We start from the raw sequence: 17,222 nt of genomic DNA, 5'->3' as shown, positions 1-17,222 counted from the left end.
ATAGTCATAGGCATTAAGGTACCCTGGAAAAGATTTCCAAGGTAATTTTACCTGCTAGTTCAACATGATTTGGCTGCTTGTTAATCAGTGAATATAAGAACAAACAAAAAGCAGAAAGACACCTTGTATATGAAGCATAGGTATAATTAGTATTACTCATACTGATCTGATATGTAAATATATATATGTATATGTGTGTGTAAATATATATATGTTTTTTCTTTCTTTTCTATTGTTTATTTTCCTCCTAACTTCCCTCTGCCTTTCTGCACTTGGAAAATATGTCTAAACTGATCTTTGTTCCTTACTGAGCAGAAATATGTATTTCAATTGATTACTTTGAATAATATGTTAGTTTTGGAGATCTCTTTTAAAGGTGGGAGAAGGAACTTGGGCAGGTCACAGGAGGTTCTTCAATCAATAGGAATTGTGTCACTAAAATCAATGATAGTCAATAAACTAAAAAGACAACTAATAAAGGAAAAAGAAAGTCAAATGATAATGAATGGAAATATGGAAGAAAACTGCTCTAATTTCTCCCTTCCCATTTACACCTACCTGTCTTTCATTTATGCCATGGAAGATTAATAGTATTTATATATTTGGAAGGGATCTTGTATACATTTTTCCTGTTTCCCATAACACTGCTATTGTAGTAGATTGTGTTGTGTGATGTTGTGACACCTTCATCTTATTAACAGATGTGATGGCAAACTCATGTCTTTGGCACTATGTGAACAAATTTAGCCACTGAATGTTAAATCATTTCCTTTTGGAACAATTCATGATAGAAACAGTATTAAGAATAATAGCATTAATGACAAATTCCAAGCCAAAAGAAAGTTGAAAGGAGATGTCATAAGAGTGATGGAAGATGGACTTTTGTGTTAGAATTCCATTCATTCTATCTTGTGTTAGAATTCCATTCATTCTATCTTTCCTCCATTCCTCTTTCTTTTAAAAGACACTCAAACACAACACACACACACACACACACACACACACACACACACACACACACTCAAAGGTTTGGATTTTCTTGGGCAGTCAGTCAGCTATCGGTAAAATAATTTCATAAGACTATGCTTAGCAGGCAAATTCACAAAATGTAAACATGATGTACCTTCTCCCAGTCAAACTTCACCCAACCTTGTGAAATGATTATGTCATCACAGTAAAGATTATTGATATTTTCATTGGGAGAATATTTGTACTTCATCTTCTTTTGTTCAGATAACAAAGCAGAGAGGGGGAAAAAACAGCCACTTTTCATCTCTTTCTTTTTTTAGTTAGATTTAAAAGTTTAATTCCAATAAAGGGTAATTGAAGAAAACTTTTTTTAAAAAAGTGTTTTAAAATAAATAAACCTACCAAACAAAGAATTTAGCAAATTTGGGAACTGAATATTAAACATGTCCCACAAAAACTACTTTCTTTAATTTTCTGTTCAAAATATGATTTGGGAAGAGGAGGAGAGAAATAAAAGGGAAAAAAATCAAAGCATCATTGAACTTTCCTAATTTTGGACAATAATAATATAGTCGTGATAGAGTCAACAATTTATTGCTTTGAAAAGAAATAGAGATTTGATCTCCTCTTAGGTTTATTGTTTATCATAATCATCTTTCAAGTGAAAAGGCTAATTTACTCTTTCTATAGGAATATTTTAAGCATGATTATCATAATATCACAGCTGCCTGAAAAGGTCTAAAATGGGACCTTGACCTTGAATGTTTTCTGCATTTAGCTTGTAGTACTTAACATTCAGGAAACAATATAACCAACTCATTTATTAATATAGAATTTCAAAATGTTAACTCTCACTCTGTTGTAAATACAAGCCATAGGGATTCTTGAAATCTTGCAGCAACTAAAAAAAGTGCTTTTGCTGTTTTAATAGAGTAAATGTCTGAGATTTTCAAGATTTCTATTGGGAATACACTAGAACTAAAGTAAGTTTTCCCTTTGGTATCACACTAGCTTATGATTTAATTTTTACTGACATTCCAGCAGTCATATTATTAGCTTCACAAAATGAAAGTGAAAATAATCCTGTATTAATTAAAAAGAGTAATGGAATTCCTTCCTTTAGTTTATCTGAGCTATTTTAGACAGTAACAGACTTTTTCTTCCCCCCTTTTCCCTTTTGAACAAGCTTACATAGGAAAGGGGCATAATGTGTTTTAATGGAAGTGTGGCGGCTGGATGTGGTAATTTGCTCTGCACCAGGCTATTTAATACACCTCTGCTAATTGTACTCCACAATTAGGATTTAGGACAGAGGGACAGGATGACTTTTGAAAATGTTTGTACACTTTTGACGATTAAAAAAATATACATATTGATTTGTATTATTCCAGCCAATGATTTCCATTTTAGTTTTGTGTCTTACAAATGAAAGATATGTTTTAAGGAGTTGATGAATTGTTGGTTTTCGTAATAAATGCATGTACTACCATCATTCCGACTTTTGAAGGAAGACATTCTGCAGTTTTCAGCAAGCAAACTGTTGTTCAATAAAAGGTTAAAAGTATACTTTAGAGTTTGGGTTTGATAGGAAAAAATATTGGCTAATGCATATCTTAATTCTTTTTTTAATAAACATTAGCTTTGAGCAATGTTAAATAAAAGATAGCGCAAGTCATATTTCTAAACAATATAGAATTGGGGAAACATCTGCCCAGCTCATTTAAGCATCATTCTCAAAGCCCACATTTATTGCACCCTTTATAGTTTTAACATTAATGGGTAGCTTTTCATGAAAAAAAGCAAAAAATGGTGAATATGAAATGGAAACTTAAGTGTAACTCAAAAGTAGTGTGAGAGCCCTGGAGATTTTAATACTAATCATTCAGTTGTAAAACACATATTTGAATTGTGTGCTCATTTTTATGATTCCTTTCAGTTACCTTTCAGCGTGCTGAGAAGGGAACTGCAACAGTAATTTATTTGATTCTTTCACAGTGCAGCCCAATATGCAACAAGAGTAAGCATTTTGAGGCCAACTTTAATGAAAACATAAGAATTCATTGCTAAAACTGGCCAGGTTGTAGGAATTAGGATATGATTCTGATGGGAGAGCAAAATAGAAAAGCCTCAAAGAATATAATTTTAATATGTAAATTATAAAACTTTGAGTTTGCATTTACATGGAAAAAAACTGAGGTCTGGGGGATGTACTGGTTCTTTAAAATGTTAAAGTAAAGAAAGTATCTTCTTTACCTTGTGGCCTGTGGTTTAAGAATAAGGTTGTTTAGAAATTCAGTTGTTACTAGGTTGTTTAAAGATGAAGATGTTGAAAGATTTACATAGGGATAATTATATGCACAGTCTGATGGTCTGATATAGATTTAGCTCATTAATGTTCTTTGGGAGACAGTCAAGAAAGCTTCTCTTATTTGACTCCATTATTCCTGCTTTGGTAGGTTTTACAATGTGTAGATTTGATTGCCTTAATGTTGATATGTCTATCATGTTTTTTTTTTTGCTAGATTATTGAAAATATAAATCCATTGTGATTCTATAGAGTCACCCTAACCTTTATAACTGAACCATTTCTTCACCTCCCTCACCTCTCTGCTCACCCTCCCAGTCCCCCCACTCTGGGAAAGTCTCTAAGACTAGGAAAGGTTCTTGGGATGACTTAACTGTGTTTCTTTTATAAAATGTCCTGGAACCTGTCCCAGAAGTTTAGTGCAATAGATTTTATTTAAAATTTAAATTGGTTAAACTGAATTCAAGACAGTAGGAGTAATCTTAGGTCCTTGACTGGTAGAGGTGACACTTTGGCCCCTGGGGGGGAAACACACTACTGTATGAAGTCCAATACAATACTTCTGGTCATTCAAGAAGCAGGGATTGCAGTGAAGGGAGCTCCTTGCTCGGATCAAAGATGGTTGGTGGAAAAGTCGTGATGGCATACTAGGGTAAAAAATGTGTGTTCTGACTGTGTTTGTGTATATGTGCATGTAACATGGAGGAATTCATACCTGAATATGAAAAGGGTGCTTAAGGCTAGATACCACCCAAGTATCCAAATAGGCAGTTCTGCAGACAAGTGAGTATAAAGAGTATAAAGGTAAATCAGGCAATAATAATAAATTTAGTTACAAATTCTTTTCTTTAGAATAGCTCTTTCAAAGGAGTAATAAATGCGGAACTGTCAGCATGATAATGCAAAGGAATATGAATACAGCAAGGAGGCAGACATAGATGCCTTTTAACATAGTATTTGAGAATACTTGAGATCATTGCTTTCTGTCAGAAGGAATTCCTGAACGCTGAAATTTTCTGTTTGCATGTTGAGAAAATATTTGTGATAAAATCAGGAAATGATAACAATAATTTTAGATTATTTAGAAACCAAAATTTGCAAAATGTATTATGTATGTGTTTCTAATACTAAAGTTCTCCTATTTTTAAAGGACATTTTAAAAATCAAAATGCCTTTGAAAGGGTTTTTACTTAAAAAAAACTATAAAAATGATTCAGTGGCTTGATTTAGATTTGATAAAGGCAATTCTTTTTTTGTCTTTCTGCTGTCTGCAGAGTGCTTGGATTTTCTTCTACATCTCAGAGCTCTTTTAATTCACTGCTCACAACCAAATTTACATCTTAATTGCAGAGTTCACATTTAACAATATAGACAGCATAATGCTACTGGTAATTAAGCTTTTACTACCTGCTTTTATACAGTAGTCACAGACATAGTTTTGCTATGTTAGTTCACATATAGAAACTTGCGTGCATTTAGACCCCAAATATAAGTAACCAGGCCTACACTTTAAGTCTGGTTAAATACATGGCAAAAGGAAATTGTCTTTCCCTTTGGAAGGACAAAAAACATGTCTATCACTTTTTCTATTCTGGACTTTGACTCGGCTGTTCTATTTTAATATAGGAAAAAAGAGATTTTATGAGTGGGTGCTTTGAGTTCTGATTTAGAGATATTAACACATTCTGTATATGTGTACTGATTGGTTTTGATATCAAAGATTGTTATTTTCGTCATGTAGAGCTCCAAGCTCAAAAGATTTTTGTGTGCATCCCACATGAATTACAAAATTGTGTTACATTCTCAATGAGGTTGCAGTTTTCTTTTTGCCCTATAAATATCTGAAATCTATTCCTCTGTACATTAAAAGTTTATTAAAATAAAAATATGTAGCTTTCCAGAAAAATAAATATTATTTCCTGATCCCTAATGTTATATGTTTTAAAAGTAGTTAAAAAGCCAAACTCTTAATTATTTTTCCTTCTAGTTTCTCAATCTTCTTTTATGATCTTATATTTCAAACTGTTTCATTCATTAACTTGTCTTAATGAGAGGCCAGGTGTCTGACTTGCAAAAGATGATATTTTGCCGGGTCTAGATTCCTACTTAATTTTGAAATGTGCCATGTATGCAAATACACATGCACATACACATGACGTGAAATATGCACAGTTGTCAAAATAATGTCCATACTTCTGTTTCCCACTCAGGTGGGAAACACTTTGGGGGGAGAAGAGGGGAAAAGCATAAAATTAGAAACATTTATAGTTCCAGATTTTAACAATGCCAACTTTACACAATGCAGTCCTCATCTAGTTAAAATTGTTTAGATTTAATGTACTATAATCACTTCTTCCTGCTCTGCTCTCAGCAAGTGGAAAAATGATTGATTCCATAGTTGCTTATTTTCATTTTGTGAAAGTGTGCATTGAGCATGTTAAGAGAGAGAGAGAAGAGGAAGTGATAGGTATATAAATTATATGCATATAAAATTTAGTAATGAATTCTTTTGTTTTAGTTATGTAGTCTATCATATTTATGCAATCACTGCTACCTAAAAAAACGGTTATGGTAAAAAAGTAAAGTTCTTAAGCATCTTAGAATAATATAAAATTTTAAATATCCACTACAAATTAAAAAAAATAAAAGACATAAGAAGTGAATGAGAAAGTAGAACGACTGAATAATGAGGCAAAAATGTAATAGCACATAGACAATGGCATCATGAACTTATTTCTCTACCTTATGTTGAATTCTTCCCCAAATTAACTCTGAGTCTGGCATGTTCTCTTCTTTTCAAGGTAACAGGCAAAATGTACTTTAGGTTTAAAAAAAAAAAACCTTCCAGTACCTAAAGAGTTAAGTTAATTATGTTCCTTTGTAGCCTCTCAGAAAATATTTGTAGCATTTAAATCTCTCTTCCCTCCACCCCTCCCTTATCTGCCCACTGTTTTCAGTCCCTTTTCTCTATCTCCACCCTCTCTACCTGCCTGGCTCTCCTCAATCTGTGCTGCCTGGGTTCTCCTCTCCTCTGATTGGCGGAAGCTCTTCCAATCTAGAGCTTGCCTGGGCCAGTGGGACTGCATATGTAAAGCCCTACTTCATATTAATAAGCTCCAATCGGGGCTTTAAGTCCTTGATTAGGAGAGTGTGAGAGCTTTTGGTCCCAACTGGCTGTGCCTATAGGCTTGTCACCAGGAGAACATTTGTGTTAATTGCACGGGGCTCTGTCAAGGAAACTTTGATTTATAGCTGGGGTGCACAAATAATGGTTGCCGGTCGCACATGGATTCGGTAGAACTTTGCATTCCTGAATCTTTTTCCCTGCACTACGAAGAAGAGTAGGTACCCTTTTTTTTTCTTTTTAATTTGAAAAGATACAAATTTATATATTCGCACCCTGATTCAGGTAACGATCTGTGTATTTTGTGTGCATGAGTGGCTGTTTGTGTCTGTGTTGTGCCTTTTGTGCTGAGGGTGATCTCCTAATTCAGTAAGTCGAGAATTGTTCTCTGACTACAATGTTACCTTTGAGGCGAGGCTCGGTAACTGTCAGTAAAACAGCTGTGTGACAGTCACTTCTTATTCAGGTGCTAAGAATAGGCACTTGGCACCAATGCTTACTGAACTGTTAAAATGCATCTTTTACTAGGACCCATTTTCCCAAGGAAAAAAATGTTTTAAAATACAATATTCAAAAATGATTTATACTATTGAGTGCCTCTTATGTATTTGCAGTTTGACAGATATTTCCATCTCCCTGTCATTTCTTACCTCACAGAGTTAGAGGGAAAATTGCACATTTGCTAATTCTCCTTCAGAGAACAATTTTAAAACTAGCCTCCTGCAATTCAGGTCGAGAATAATGTTATTTGCATGGTTAGCGTTAAGTCAGCACTTAGCTGACAAATCAATCCATTAACTAACTGGGGATTTTCACACATTCTGAATATTAACAACAACACCACGACCACTAAAAAAAAAAACTTAAAGAAGAAAGACAGTCTGACTTTTTATATTTTACACTTAAATGGGTTATACAGAGAGAGTGGAGTTATTTCACTTATTGTCTCCACAAGATACAGCAAAGTACTTTAGCTCAGTTTAATTTGTATTTATACATATCTTTGTGTACAAGCTAATTCTTGTTGAGATTACCAAAAGGAGAGAGTGAAAGGGGTTGGGAGTGGATGAGGAAGTAAATTAGGTATTCTGGTGTAGATGAGCAGATCATAAACTTAATTTCATCCTACAGTCAGGATAAAATATTAGTATATCATGGGGCTGTCACTGGTTCATCTTTCTGTTGAGTCAGTTATATTGCTTTCCTTTCACATTACAATAATACAGAATGTTGTAATTCTGAAAAGGGTGCAGTTAGTAAACACTGTGTCTTTGGCTCATGGGGGGGGGGGGGGATTACAAGGATATGGTGAAGAGACAGTGTATTATAGGTAGATGTCCACTAGCTGTCCTTAGTGACTGCATATTGCATTGCTCTTTGTAATTAAGCCAGAGATGAAAAGTGACTTGCACTTGCAATCCTGTATGTTGGTGATTTTAGACACAAGTAAGTGTGTGTGCATGTGCATGACCCACGCATATGGTTGCACGCGTGTGCGTGGTGTGTACACACTGGAGAATACTCTGGGAGAGTTTGGCTTAATCAGGGGCAGAGAGAGATTATAGAGAAGGGGCAAGTCGTTCAGTTTGAAAAATGAAATAAGAAGATAGTCTTAAAATAGTAGGAGTTCAAAAATCACAAAATAAACAAAGGTAGAATGCCCAGTAAGAGTGATTTGTAGGCTAGCACACTTGGAGTGATTGAATTCGATTATAAAATGTCTTTATATTGGGGGGGGAGGGAAGCAGCATTACTAAAGAAAGCTCTCTGGGATTGGATTCTGAACTTTCTCTCAAAAATAAATAAGCAAAGGAAAGAAACTTTAATAGGACCTTAAAGAGGAATCTTTTTACCTAGTTTTCTTGAATTTATCTTCTTAAAGCTAATTTGAATAATTAGTTTAGATAAGCCTCTTAAAGTAGATGCAGTTAAATGAAATCGGGGCACATGTCCTTTTGGCTGTGGTGCAAGATTCAAAGTAGCTCATGCTTTCTTTTTTGGCTCAATTAAAAGTCATCTTAAAAAAATTCAGATTTATTATCTGGATGCAGTTCTGATGGTTATGTGGTTCACTGGACAGACAGAAAGATCTAATGCTAAGCAACACATCTGCCTCTCTGTCTCAATTAATAAACCACAGAATTTATACATGCTATTAATATTCATAGTAATTGTACTTGGGCTGTACCCTCATCACGTGTATATACACAGAGAGCAAGCCAGAGTCGTGCAGTTCCAATGAAAATGCTGGAAAATTTCAGCATTGGGTTGTGTAAAAAGAGATTTATACTTGAAATCTGACTAGATTAAGGCAGCTTGAAATGGTAACCTCTTATTAGGTGTCTGATTTTAGGGAAGGGCATATGAAAGAATATACCTTCAATACACTTTCAACCTTGTTTCGCATCTGTGTTTTTAATAGTAATAATAGTCCACACTATAATACAGGAAAATAATGTATCTACTCATTTTGACATGTGTCAGTCTAATCATTCTAAATGAGTGTGTGCATCACATGAAATCCCTTTCAACCTCTGATTAAAATGTAACATTGACTACAGGATTATAGAGCGGACTTAATTTTACTGACTGTTTTAACAGTTGTCACAGCTGTTGGAAGAGGCAGTGAAATATGGCAATGAAATACTGTAAAACAGGGAAGAAGATGAGATTGTTTTGTAAATTTAAACATGATAGTTGAATTAAAGACCTCCAAAATCCAACATACTTGTTTACTTGAATTAACTGCTCTGCGCCATGCTAAGTTTAGTCACATTTACTGTTTTAATTCACTTTCTCTTCTGTCACTCTACGTCTCTGTCATCCTAACCTTTTTACTAGTCTTTCTTTCTCAAATCAAATTATATAAAAATTCACATGACCAAAAGTATTAAAGGAATTTTTTTTCTTAACTGGAATGGGGGGGGGAATGCATGTGAACAAGAAATAGAGCTTGAATCAGAGTGGGTGCAATTTAGATAAAGAGACAGATAAGGTCTTGCCTTAAGTTACTTAGATAGTACTTGATAGGAGAACTATGAGCAGACATTGTCACATTTTTCTAATTATTATCATCTCAAACTTCAGACTGGGACGCTTTATTAGTTTAATGTCCAAGTTGTATGGAACTAACTTGTCATTTTTTTAAAACTGAAAATTCTTCCAAACTCAGAGCGATGGTGTCTTAGGGTGGAGGTAGGAGAAGTGGTCAGATTTTTTTCCCCCAGGGGTCAGGGGTTGTCAGGGAGAGGTTGTAAATTAGTGGGAGTGACAACAAATTTCCCTGGAGTTTGCTTCAGGTTCAAAGTCTTATAGCATTGCACATCACAAGTATTTCAGGTATAAAAAAAAGAGAAGTCCTATTTTTTAAAAAAAACGAATTAAACAGCCAATGTTCAAGTCCCATAACTCTGTCCTCTAGGTAGCCAGACCAAGTATGTTACATAATATCAAATTTCTTCCTACCGAGTAAGTCACAGAGTGTCCTCCAGTCAATGAAATGAATTTTGTGTTCTCCTTGGATGGTAAATAAGGTGCATGTGTTCGTCGTGTGTGTGTGTGTGTGTGTGTGTGTGTGTGTGTGTGTGTGTGTGTGTGTGTGTGTGTATGTTTTGCATTCCTGGACACTTTGGGGTCAAAGTTTTAAAAATTATACTTCTGCAGAGATGGCAGTTTTTCATTTATTAAAGGTGGAGGTGCATGAGGATGATTGGGGGAGGAAGGATTTTGGCCAGCCCCTTTTATAGTGATGGTTTCTCATTTTAATGTGTTTATGGTGCTTCTTTTTTATTTACTGAGTGAACCTAGTGCCCGTTTCTGCAGTAATTAACCTATGTTATTAGCAAAACCCTTGTGAATATCCATTAATTATTTTGAATGCATTATTTTTTTTAGTCTTTTACAAAGTAACATGTTCTTTAAAAAAATCTCAATTTGGAGACATTTGATATGTTTATTTATAATCATTCTTATAACATGCATATCTCCAACCAATTTTATAATTATTAATCTGTTCATAATGCTAATAGGTCTAGAAGAAGAGTATAATTTCCCCCTTTAGGGAAAAAAAGTGGTTAAAATAAGTTAATCAGAAATGAGAATTTCAACCTTCAGTTTTTTAGTCCTTAGAAATTTCAGGCAGCTTATGTATTTCTGTCAGTGCTTTTAATCAGGTTTTAAGTTAGTTGATAATACTTTGGGAATTTTTGTAAAAATATTGAGCCAGCAGAAAAATACTTGTGCTTCCAATGTTGTGAAAAGATAAGAACCTTCTCATTAGCCAGGTCCTATTTTTGCAATTAATTTCAGATCCATGGTGCTATTCATCAAACAGAGCAGGTAACTTCTCTGATTCTATTTAACAATACTTTCACCATTCCTCATTCCAACAAGCACCAGAAACAAAGAGGAGACTATTGTTTTTGAAGGTAGATAGCATTCAAGCCCTATCACTTAGGAAAATACCCTGAACAGTTTTCTAACATAGTGACTCAACAAGATAATAAACCTGAATGATTCTTTGTGATGCTAAAGGACAGCAACCTTTGACATTTAGGATTTTGCCTATATATCATCATAGAGTAAGTAAAAATTAATATTTGAAACAAATGAACTTTAGAAGTATCAATTCTGATGAATGTAATTAATATTATTACTCTTTCTAGTTTTACCTGTTCAGATCATTATCAGATAGTAGGAATAAGAGAAGAGCTTTCACTTATCATTTCAAATGAAGTTTTGAATCAGATCAGCTCTGTATTTGTTGCACAGAAAATTCATGGAAAAGAGAAACAATAAAATGTTGATCTGTTATAAGTGCATATGAGCTGTAGTTCTATTCAGGTCTCTAGAGAAAATCTGTGATTACACAGGTCCAGTTTGTTCAGTTTTTATCTCTTTTACATCCACTGGCCTTGTATTAAATTGTCATTGTCCTAAAGCACATGAGATAGAAATTAATTGCAGTTTTCGACATGCTCTGACAGTGAAATATTTAGCCCCTCTGTCTCAAATCATACTTATGTGTATGTTTGATAGTGCAGGGATGACATCAACAATTTCTGCAGCTTAACGATGTCCTTATTAAATGTTCTTTTGTATTTTGTGCAGCTTTTAGAGTTAATTATTAATTTTTATGTCTACATGTGTATACGCATGCAGGTATATTTACTACAGTAATTTTGTAATAGACACATTTTAGATCGTCAACTAAACAAATTCACTCTACATATTTGTACACATGCCTGTACATGCAGTTTATATGTTTCTAATCATATATTTGAAGGAGTATTTCTAAATCATACACATGAGAAAAGCCAATTCGGGCTCTTAAGAGTCTTATGCATGTATTTGTCTACTTTTAAGTATATATGTGTGTGTATGCATGTATCCTGAATATATGTACGTATACATATATATTTCTTTATTCAAAATTAGATTCTGAATTTTTGCAATTTTGCCAGATATGGCATGTAACTTAATCAGATGGTTTAGCTACTGCAGAAAAAGACAGATAACTTCTTAATTAAAACCTGAACTGATTTTATTTTACATCAATCACATATAATATTTGTTGTGTTTTCATTCATGTATTAATAATGTGTAGATATTTGAAATTATAATTATTGAGATAGTAAGTTCATAATTTTATCATTTGGGTTCTGTATCCCAGAAACATTTTTTGAATTAGCTTTCTCTTCATTCTTATAAGATATACTTAATGTAAAGCATGATTGCCTTTAAATGAAAACATTAATTTTATTTATCTTTCTCAAGATAGAAATTTCACTTAATTTTTTAAAAAAGAAGGTACGCAAAGCTACTTCTTCTCACTCCCTCACACTCCCCCCAAAATTTGAATTGCTGGCTTCAGAGTTGTTAATTTTATTCTGAAAGGACTACTGTTCTCTTTTAATTCAATCAAATATAAGGAGATATAACTGGAAAAGTAGCAGTTTAGGTACTATATGTTCTAATTGAAATTTTTGGTCACATTACTAAAAATAATCTTGAAGCATAATTAAATGCATAAACATACATATACATATTCAATTTCTCTTTAATATTTAGTTGTTTGTTTGTTTTTCTCCCCTGGGAGCCAAATAGTAGTTAAAAGTTACTTTATTTAATAGCTTATACTTTTGCTATTATCTGAAGGATTTCCTCAGATTATATTCTTGCCTCAAATTCATTTTGATACTTGAAAATTCATTTAAAGAAAGTAATTATTATTTATAGGAAATTCTTATTTTTAGAACTATTTTATCCATGGCTTAATCCTTTAATTGGTGATAGATATTTCTTTTCTTATATGATCACATTATATTTGCTAATATTTTTCAAATTCAGCTTATAAAGCTGAAATAAAACATAATTTAAAAATTTTAAATTATAGCTTTCATGTGGATGTAAATGTGCATATAATTTCATGTGGAGACAAACTTGGATTTTTAAAAATTATTTTGAGTGTAATTTTAAATTTATGTTATTAGACATCATCTTATATACGTGGAGAGGGATTACATAGTATATTACTGCAAGGTAGAAGTTATATGCTTTAACCAAATTATTTTGACTTCCAATCAATTATCTTCCTTTAATATCCTTGCCTGGCTAGAGAAGGTGTGTGCTGCAAACCCATATGCCTAAAAAACATAATTCATGCAATTCTAAGGAGGGAAATCTGGACTTATTATTTCCAAATAATGTATATTAATTCATGAAATCTACTTTTTTAGAAACATATATTTGTGAATAGCAAAGACAGTATATACTGAAAGAAATTAAGGAGGGGTTTGCAACCTGAGAGAAAAAACTTAAAAGCAAATGTGTTTTATCTTATGATTTTTATCAAAAGTCAACTCTTATTATACATATTCTTCCGTCTTTTCATGTTGCTTTGAATGAAATGAAATTGCACAAATCAAAATGGAACTACATGCCATATGTAATGTGTTTAGGCAGCACTTACCTAGCCAAGAGGAAAAAAAAAATTAATGTTATCCATGTTGAGAAACATCAGAAGTCACAGTGTTGTTGATTTAGCATATACTTTCATCACCTTCTTCATGACACTCTTCTCTCAAGCAATTGGCCAGTCCTGTGCTAGAAAAATTATAAGTTACAAAAAATTATCATAGTGCAATCAGGTAGATGATTTATTTAATAAATAAGTGTAATGTAATTAACGAGGGGATACCTGTTTGCTTACTGGCAATAGATGAGAATGGATAGACAATTGTGATTAGTATTCTCTGCAATTTTTATTCTGTATTGAAAAAAGGAATTTGGAAAAAGAACCTGTCTGGAATACTAATAATAAATTATCCTCATGTACTTGGTAAAATTTTTTCCAGGAGGTCAGTAAAGTCAATCATCCCTATTCTGAAAACATGGTTTTTGGAGAGTTTGTAGAGGGAATTTTTTGTTATAGCTTTTCCATTTTTCTGGGGAAAACAAACTTTCTTTTTCTTCTTCCCATAGAGCCTTTTTAAAGATTGTGTAAAATGGGGGGAAATGTAATTTAAAAAAAACAGTCAAATAGCACAATGGAATTGTTTTCTGAAATATTTCTTCGTAAGTGTGCAAACTAATACCTTCATTTCTGTTGAAGGGTTTATTTTCTGTTAACTTTTAGACCATAATCAAAACTTGTTACTTTTACCTTCCTTTTTAATATCCATTGTGTGAGTTTAAAATAAGTTTCAAAAGTTAGATATTCTTAAATGTTTTTTTCCCCTTGGTAGTTTTTTGTAAGAATTGCTTGGGCGGAAAAAAAATGAAAAAAAAAAGAGCCCAGAAATTCAGTATTAGTAATCATCTGAAAATGTAAGACAGAATTGTGATGGAATCCTTTAGGTTTCCAGAAAATTATTTCAAGTGCAAAAAATCAATAAGAATATTCCCAATTACTTCACATTGCTTCCCAAATTGCTATTGTGCTTTAACTTGAGTAGGCTGTAGTAATTACATCTATTTTTTTCTCATCCAGTGAGACAATTTTCTACTAATCCTTGTAGTAATTGTTAACATATTGGCCATAGATCAGATGACTATAGCATAAAATATTGCATTTAACTAATTATTCCTAGGAGTGACAAAGATGTAAAGTTAGCATTTTTGATAACTGGATAAAAGGATTATAGAAACCATATAATTTTCCTATTAGGAAGTGAGTATATATATTTGTGGTGTTAGATCGTATTAAATTAGTTGAACAACACTGCCAGTGGTTTACATTAACATGAATGACACCTGTCCCATCAATCATGAGACCAAGGTGTCACAGATGGACAAGCACCAATCACCAGAATTGCAGGGCACTGCACACTTGGCTTTTAATTCATTTCATTGTTCTTCAAATCTAGGGGGTGGCTCATTCTGTTCTTGGAGTCTAGACAGGAGTATGAGTTGGGCTCAGGTGGTGCCACGTGGTTGGCCTTTTCTGTTCCCATCAGAGGACTTCTGTATGAGGGTGAGAGGGAAGAATGAGGAGTTTTAGTACAAAATCTTAAGTAGTTACAAGTTCAGACTTTCCAGTTTTCTCCTGTCTTAAATGCACCTACCAGAGCTATCCATAAATGTATGTTTATGTTTTTGTGAATCAAATTAAGATAGGCAGGAAAAGAAGCTTGATTTAAATTAGACTGGAGTATTTTGAGTTAAACTAGACTGGAGTATTTTGCTTGTTTTGCTCTCTTTGCTATTACAGGTTGAGTAGTCAGATGAGAAAAGAATTAAGTCTTCACTGAGCAGGTCACAGGACCATAGATCTAAAGCTGAAAAGGGACCTCAGGTAAAATTTTATAATGCATAATATCAGATACTAATTTTAACACAGTGCATTTTGATTGTCTGAATGATTTGGAAAATTTATTAAGTGTTGCTTACTGTATATGACAATTTTGCTTTTTATTTTGTTTTCAGTGTTCTGGGTAAAATCAGTACATTGCCCGCCATATAGTTCTGCTTACCATGGACTTACCATCCCTCTACTGAAATCACCTGAAATTTGGAAAAGCTTCTTCAAGTATAAGAAGTATAATTAATAACTGAGGGCTTTTTTCCTTTCCAGGATATCATGCTTTTGTCTACTTTACCAAAGCTAAGCACATGATAAACTTTGTATCGATTGTGCTTGTGGGTGTACCGTTGTATAATCTATGTATGAGCATACCTGGGGGTTTTATGGGGAAAAAAATTCTGAACTCCACAGTGATTACTGTCAACATCTCATTTTTTTCCTTTCTGTTACTTTCTGAGTACTTTAGTTGAGCGCTTATATAATGGGTTTTTTTTAGGGGAGGGGGTTGTTGTCAGGTTGGGATACTGCTGACATTTTCGTTAAGTTAATGTCAAGCAGGAAAACCTGTGGCAAACTGGTATAGGTCTACACTGCATGGGAGATACCGCTTATGTTTGATTGTGTGTGAATACAGTTAGTTAGTTGGGGGTTTATCTGATAGCTTGGCAGAAAGAGAGAGGAGCTGTACAAACTGTTTTCAGTAACTGTGCTGTTCATACACCTGATAAGATTAAGAGAGCTTTCCAAATGCTGATATGCTTTGAATAAGAAAAGAATAATCACTTCCACTGGCACCAGCTTATCGTGAATGAAGTAAAATGCCTACACTTTTACATTAGCAAAAGTAAATGTTTTAGGTGCTTTGTGCCTTCTCTCCCCCCCCCCCCAGATTAAATAATAGTATAGCCTTTTTTTTTTTTGAGTATACTAATGAATAAAAAGGATTTATTACCCTTACTAAATCAGAGGTAAATATGTTGATAAAGGAACCTCAGGGACAATAGTCACAAATCCTGTTGATAATAGAGTGCTTCCATTTTGTTGTCCTAAGTATTTCAGCACTATTCTCTCTTCTGTGTCATTAACTATTATTTCTAGTATTCGAAGATGCAGTATTTTTGACTTAATTTCCCTGCTCCCTTTTACTGAACAGGTGATAGACAGTAGATATTCAACTCCATCATTTCTCATCTCCTAAGTGTTGGAATCTTTGTGTTGGAACCTAGTTAAGTTAGTAGTTAAGCCACACCATATATGGATCTATACAAAATTCCTTAAAGAGAATAGTCATTTAAAAAATTGATGCATTTTGGAGAACTGTCTGAATCGAATGAATTTTTCTGTATTTTTAATCCTTTTGAAGTTCTTCCCTTTTAGAATGGCATTGGCATTGCTCTTTGTAAGCAATTAACTTTTTCCCTATCTTACCATTTTCCTTTCTTTGTAATTTGATTCAGGCCAAATAATTTGGTGTATTCTGATTTGATAAATGATAGTGCAAGAGCAGATTGATTGATTTTGGATTACTATTGATTACTCTCAATGAGATCACTGTGACACACTCAAATCAATAGTATTCGATTAACTAAGGCACCACTGTTCTATACATCTAGCAGCAGTGGGGAATTCAGGAACAGAATGTTCACAAGCTGATAAATTGACAAAGCATTCAGCTTTAAATAGCCCTTTGTTCAGCACTAGTTCGCTAAAATATATTTCATTGGAAAGTTCGTTTTTGCAACTCTGGGCCTTTCTGTGGAAGAAAGGTCATTGGTTTAAGGTTTATTAAATTTTAACTAAAAACAACTGGCTCCATTTAGGTGTAAAATAATTTAAGTACTTACTGCAGGCAACCTTCATGCTTTTGAGCTGTTACTCAAAGGTTTCATTCTTCTATGAAGATGTCAACTGTAAACATAAAAATGCATCACTGGAAATGTAATGGTTTAAGATTCAAACTGAAATAAAAATTCCTGCCTGGGGAAAGCCGTATAATCAAAATAAAGTAGTCTTAACTTTCT

The 17,222-nt window shown here is 33.4% G+C and overlaps 1 protein-coding gene across 15 annotated transcripts in view; it reads left to right on the top strand.

Annotated features, from left to right (window-relative positions):
- ESRRG (estrogen related receptor gamma) overlaps window positions 1-17,222 on the top strand; it is a 685,908-nt gene that overhangs the window by 455,803 nt on the left and 212,883 nt on the right. For 2 of the 15 annotated variants that reach the window (XM_007481398.3, XM_007481397.3), the window contains exon 1: window positions 5,832-6,615. The exons of the other annotated variants lie outside the window; for them this stretch is intronic. In XM_007481398.3, the coding sequence (XP_007481460.1) occupies window positions 6,560-6,615 (56 nt within the window). In that variant the 5' untranslated portion in view covers window positions 5,832-6,559. Of the gene's footprint in view, window positions 1-5,831; window positions 6,616-17,222 lie in introns of those variants that run through there. 15 annotated transcript variants of the gene reach the window in all.

This window comes from Monodelphis domestica, chromosome 2, assembly GCF_027887165.1.
Source record: "Monodelphis domestica isolate mMonDom1 chromosome 2, mMonDom1.pri, whole genome shotgun sequence".
Taxonomy (NCBI): domain Eukaryota; kingdom Metazoa; phylum Chordata; class Mammalia; order Didelphimorphia; family Didelphidae; genus Monodelphis; species Monodelphis domestica.
This window is presented reverse-complemented; position numbering and strand designations above follow the sequence as displayed.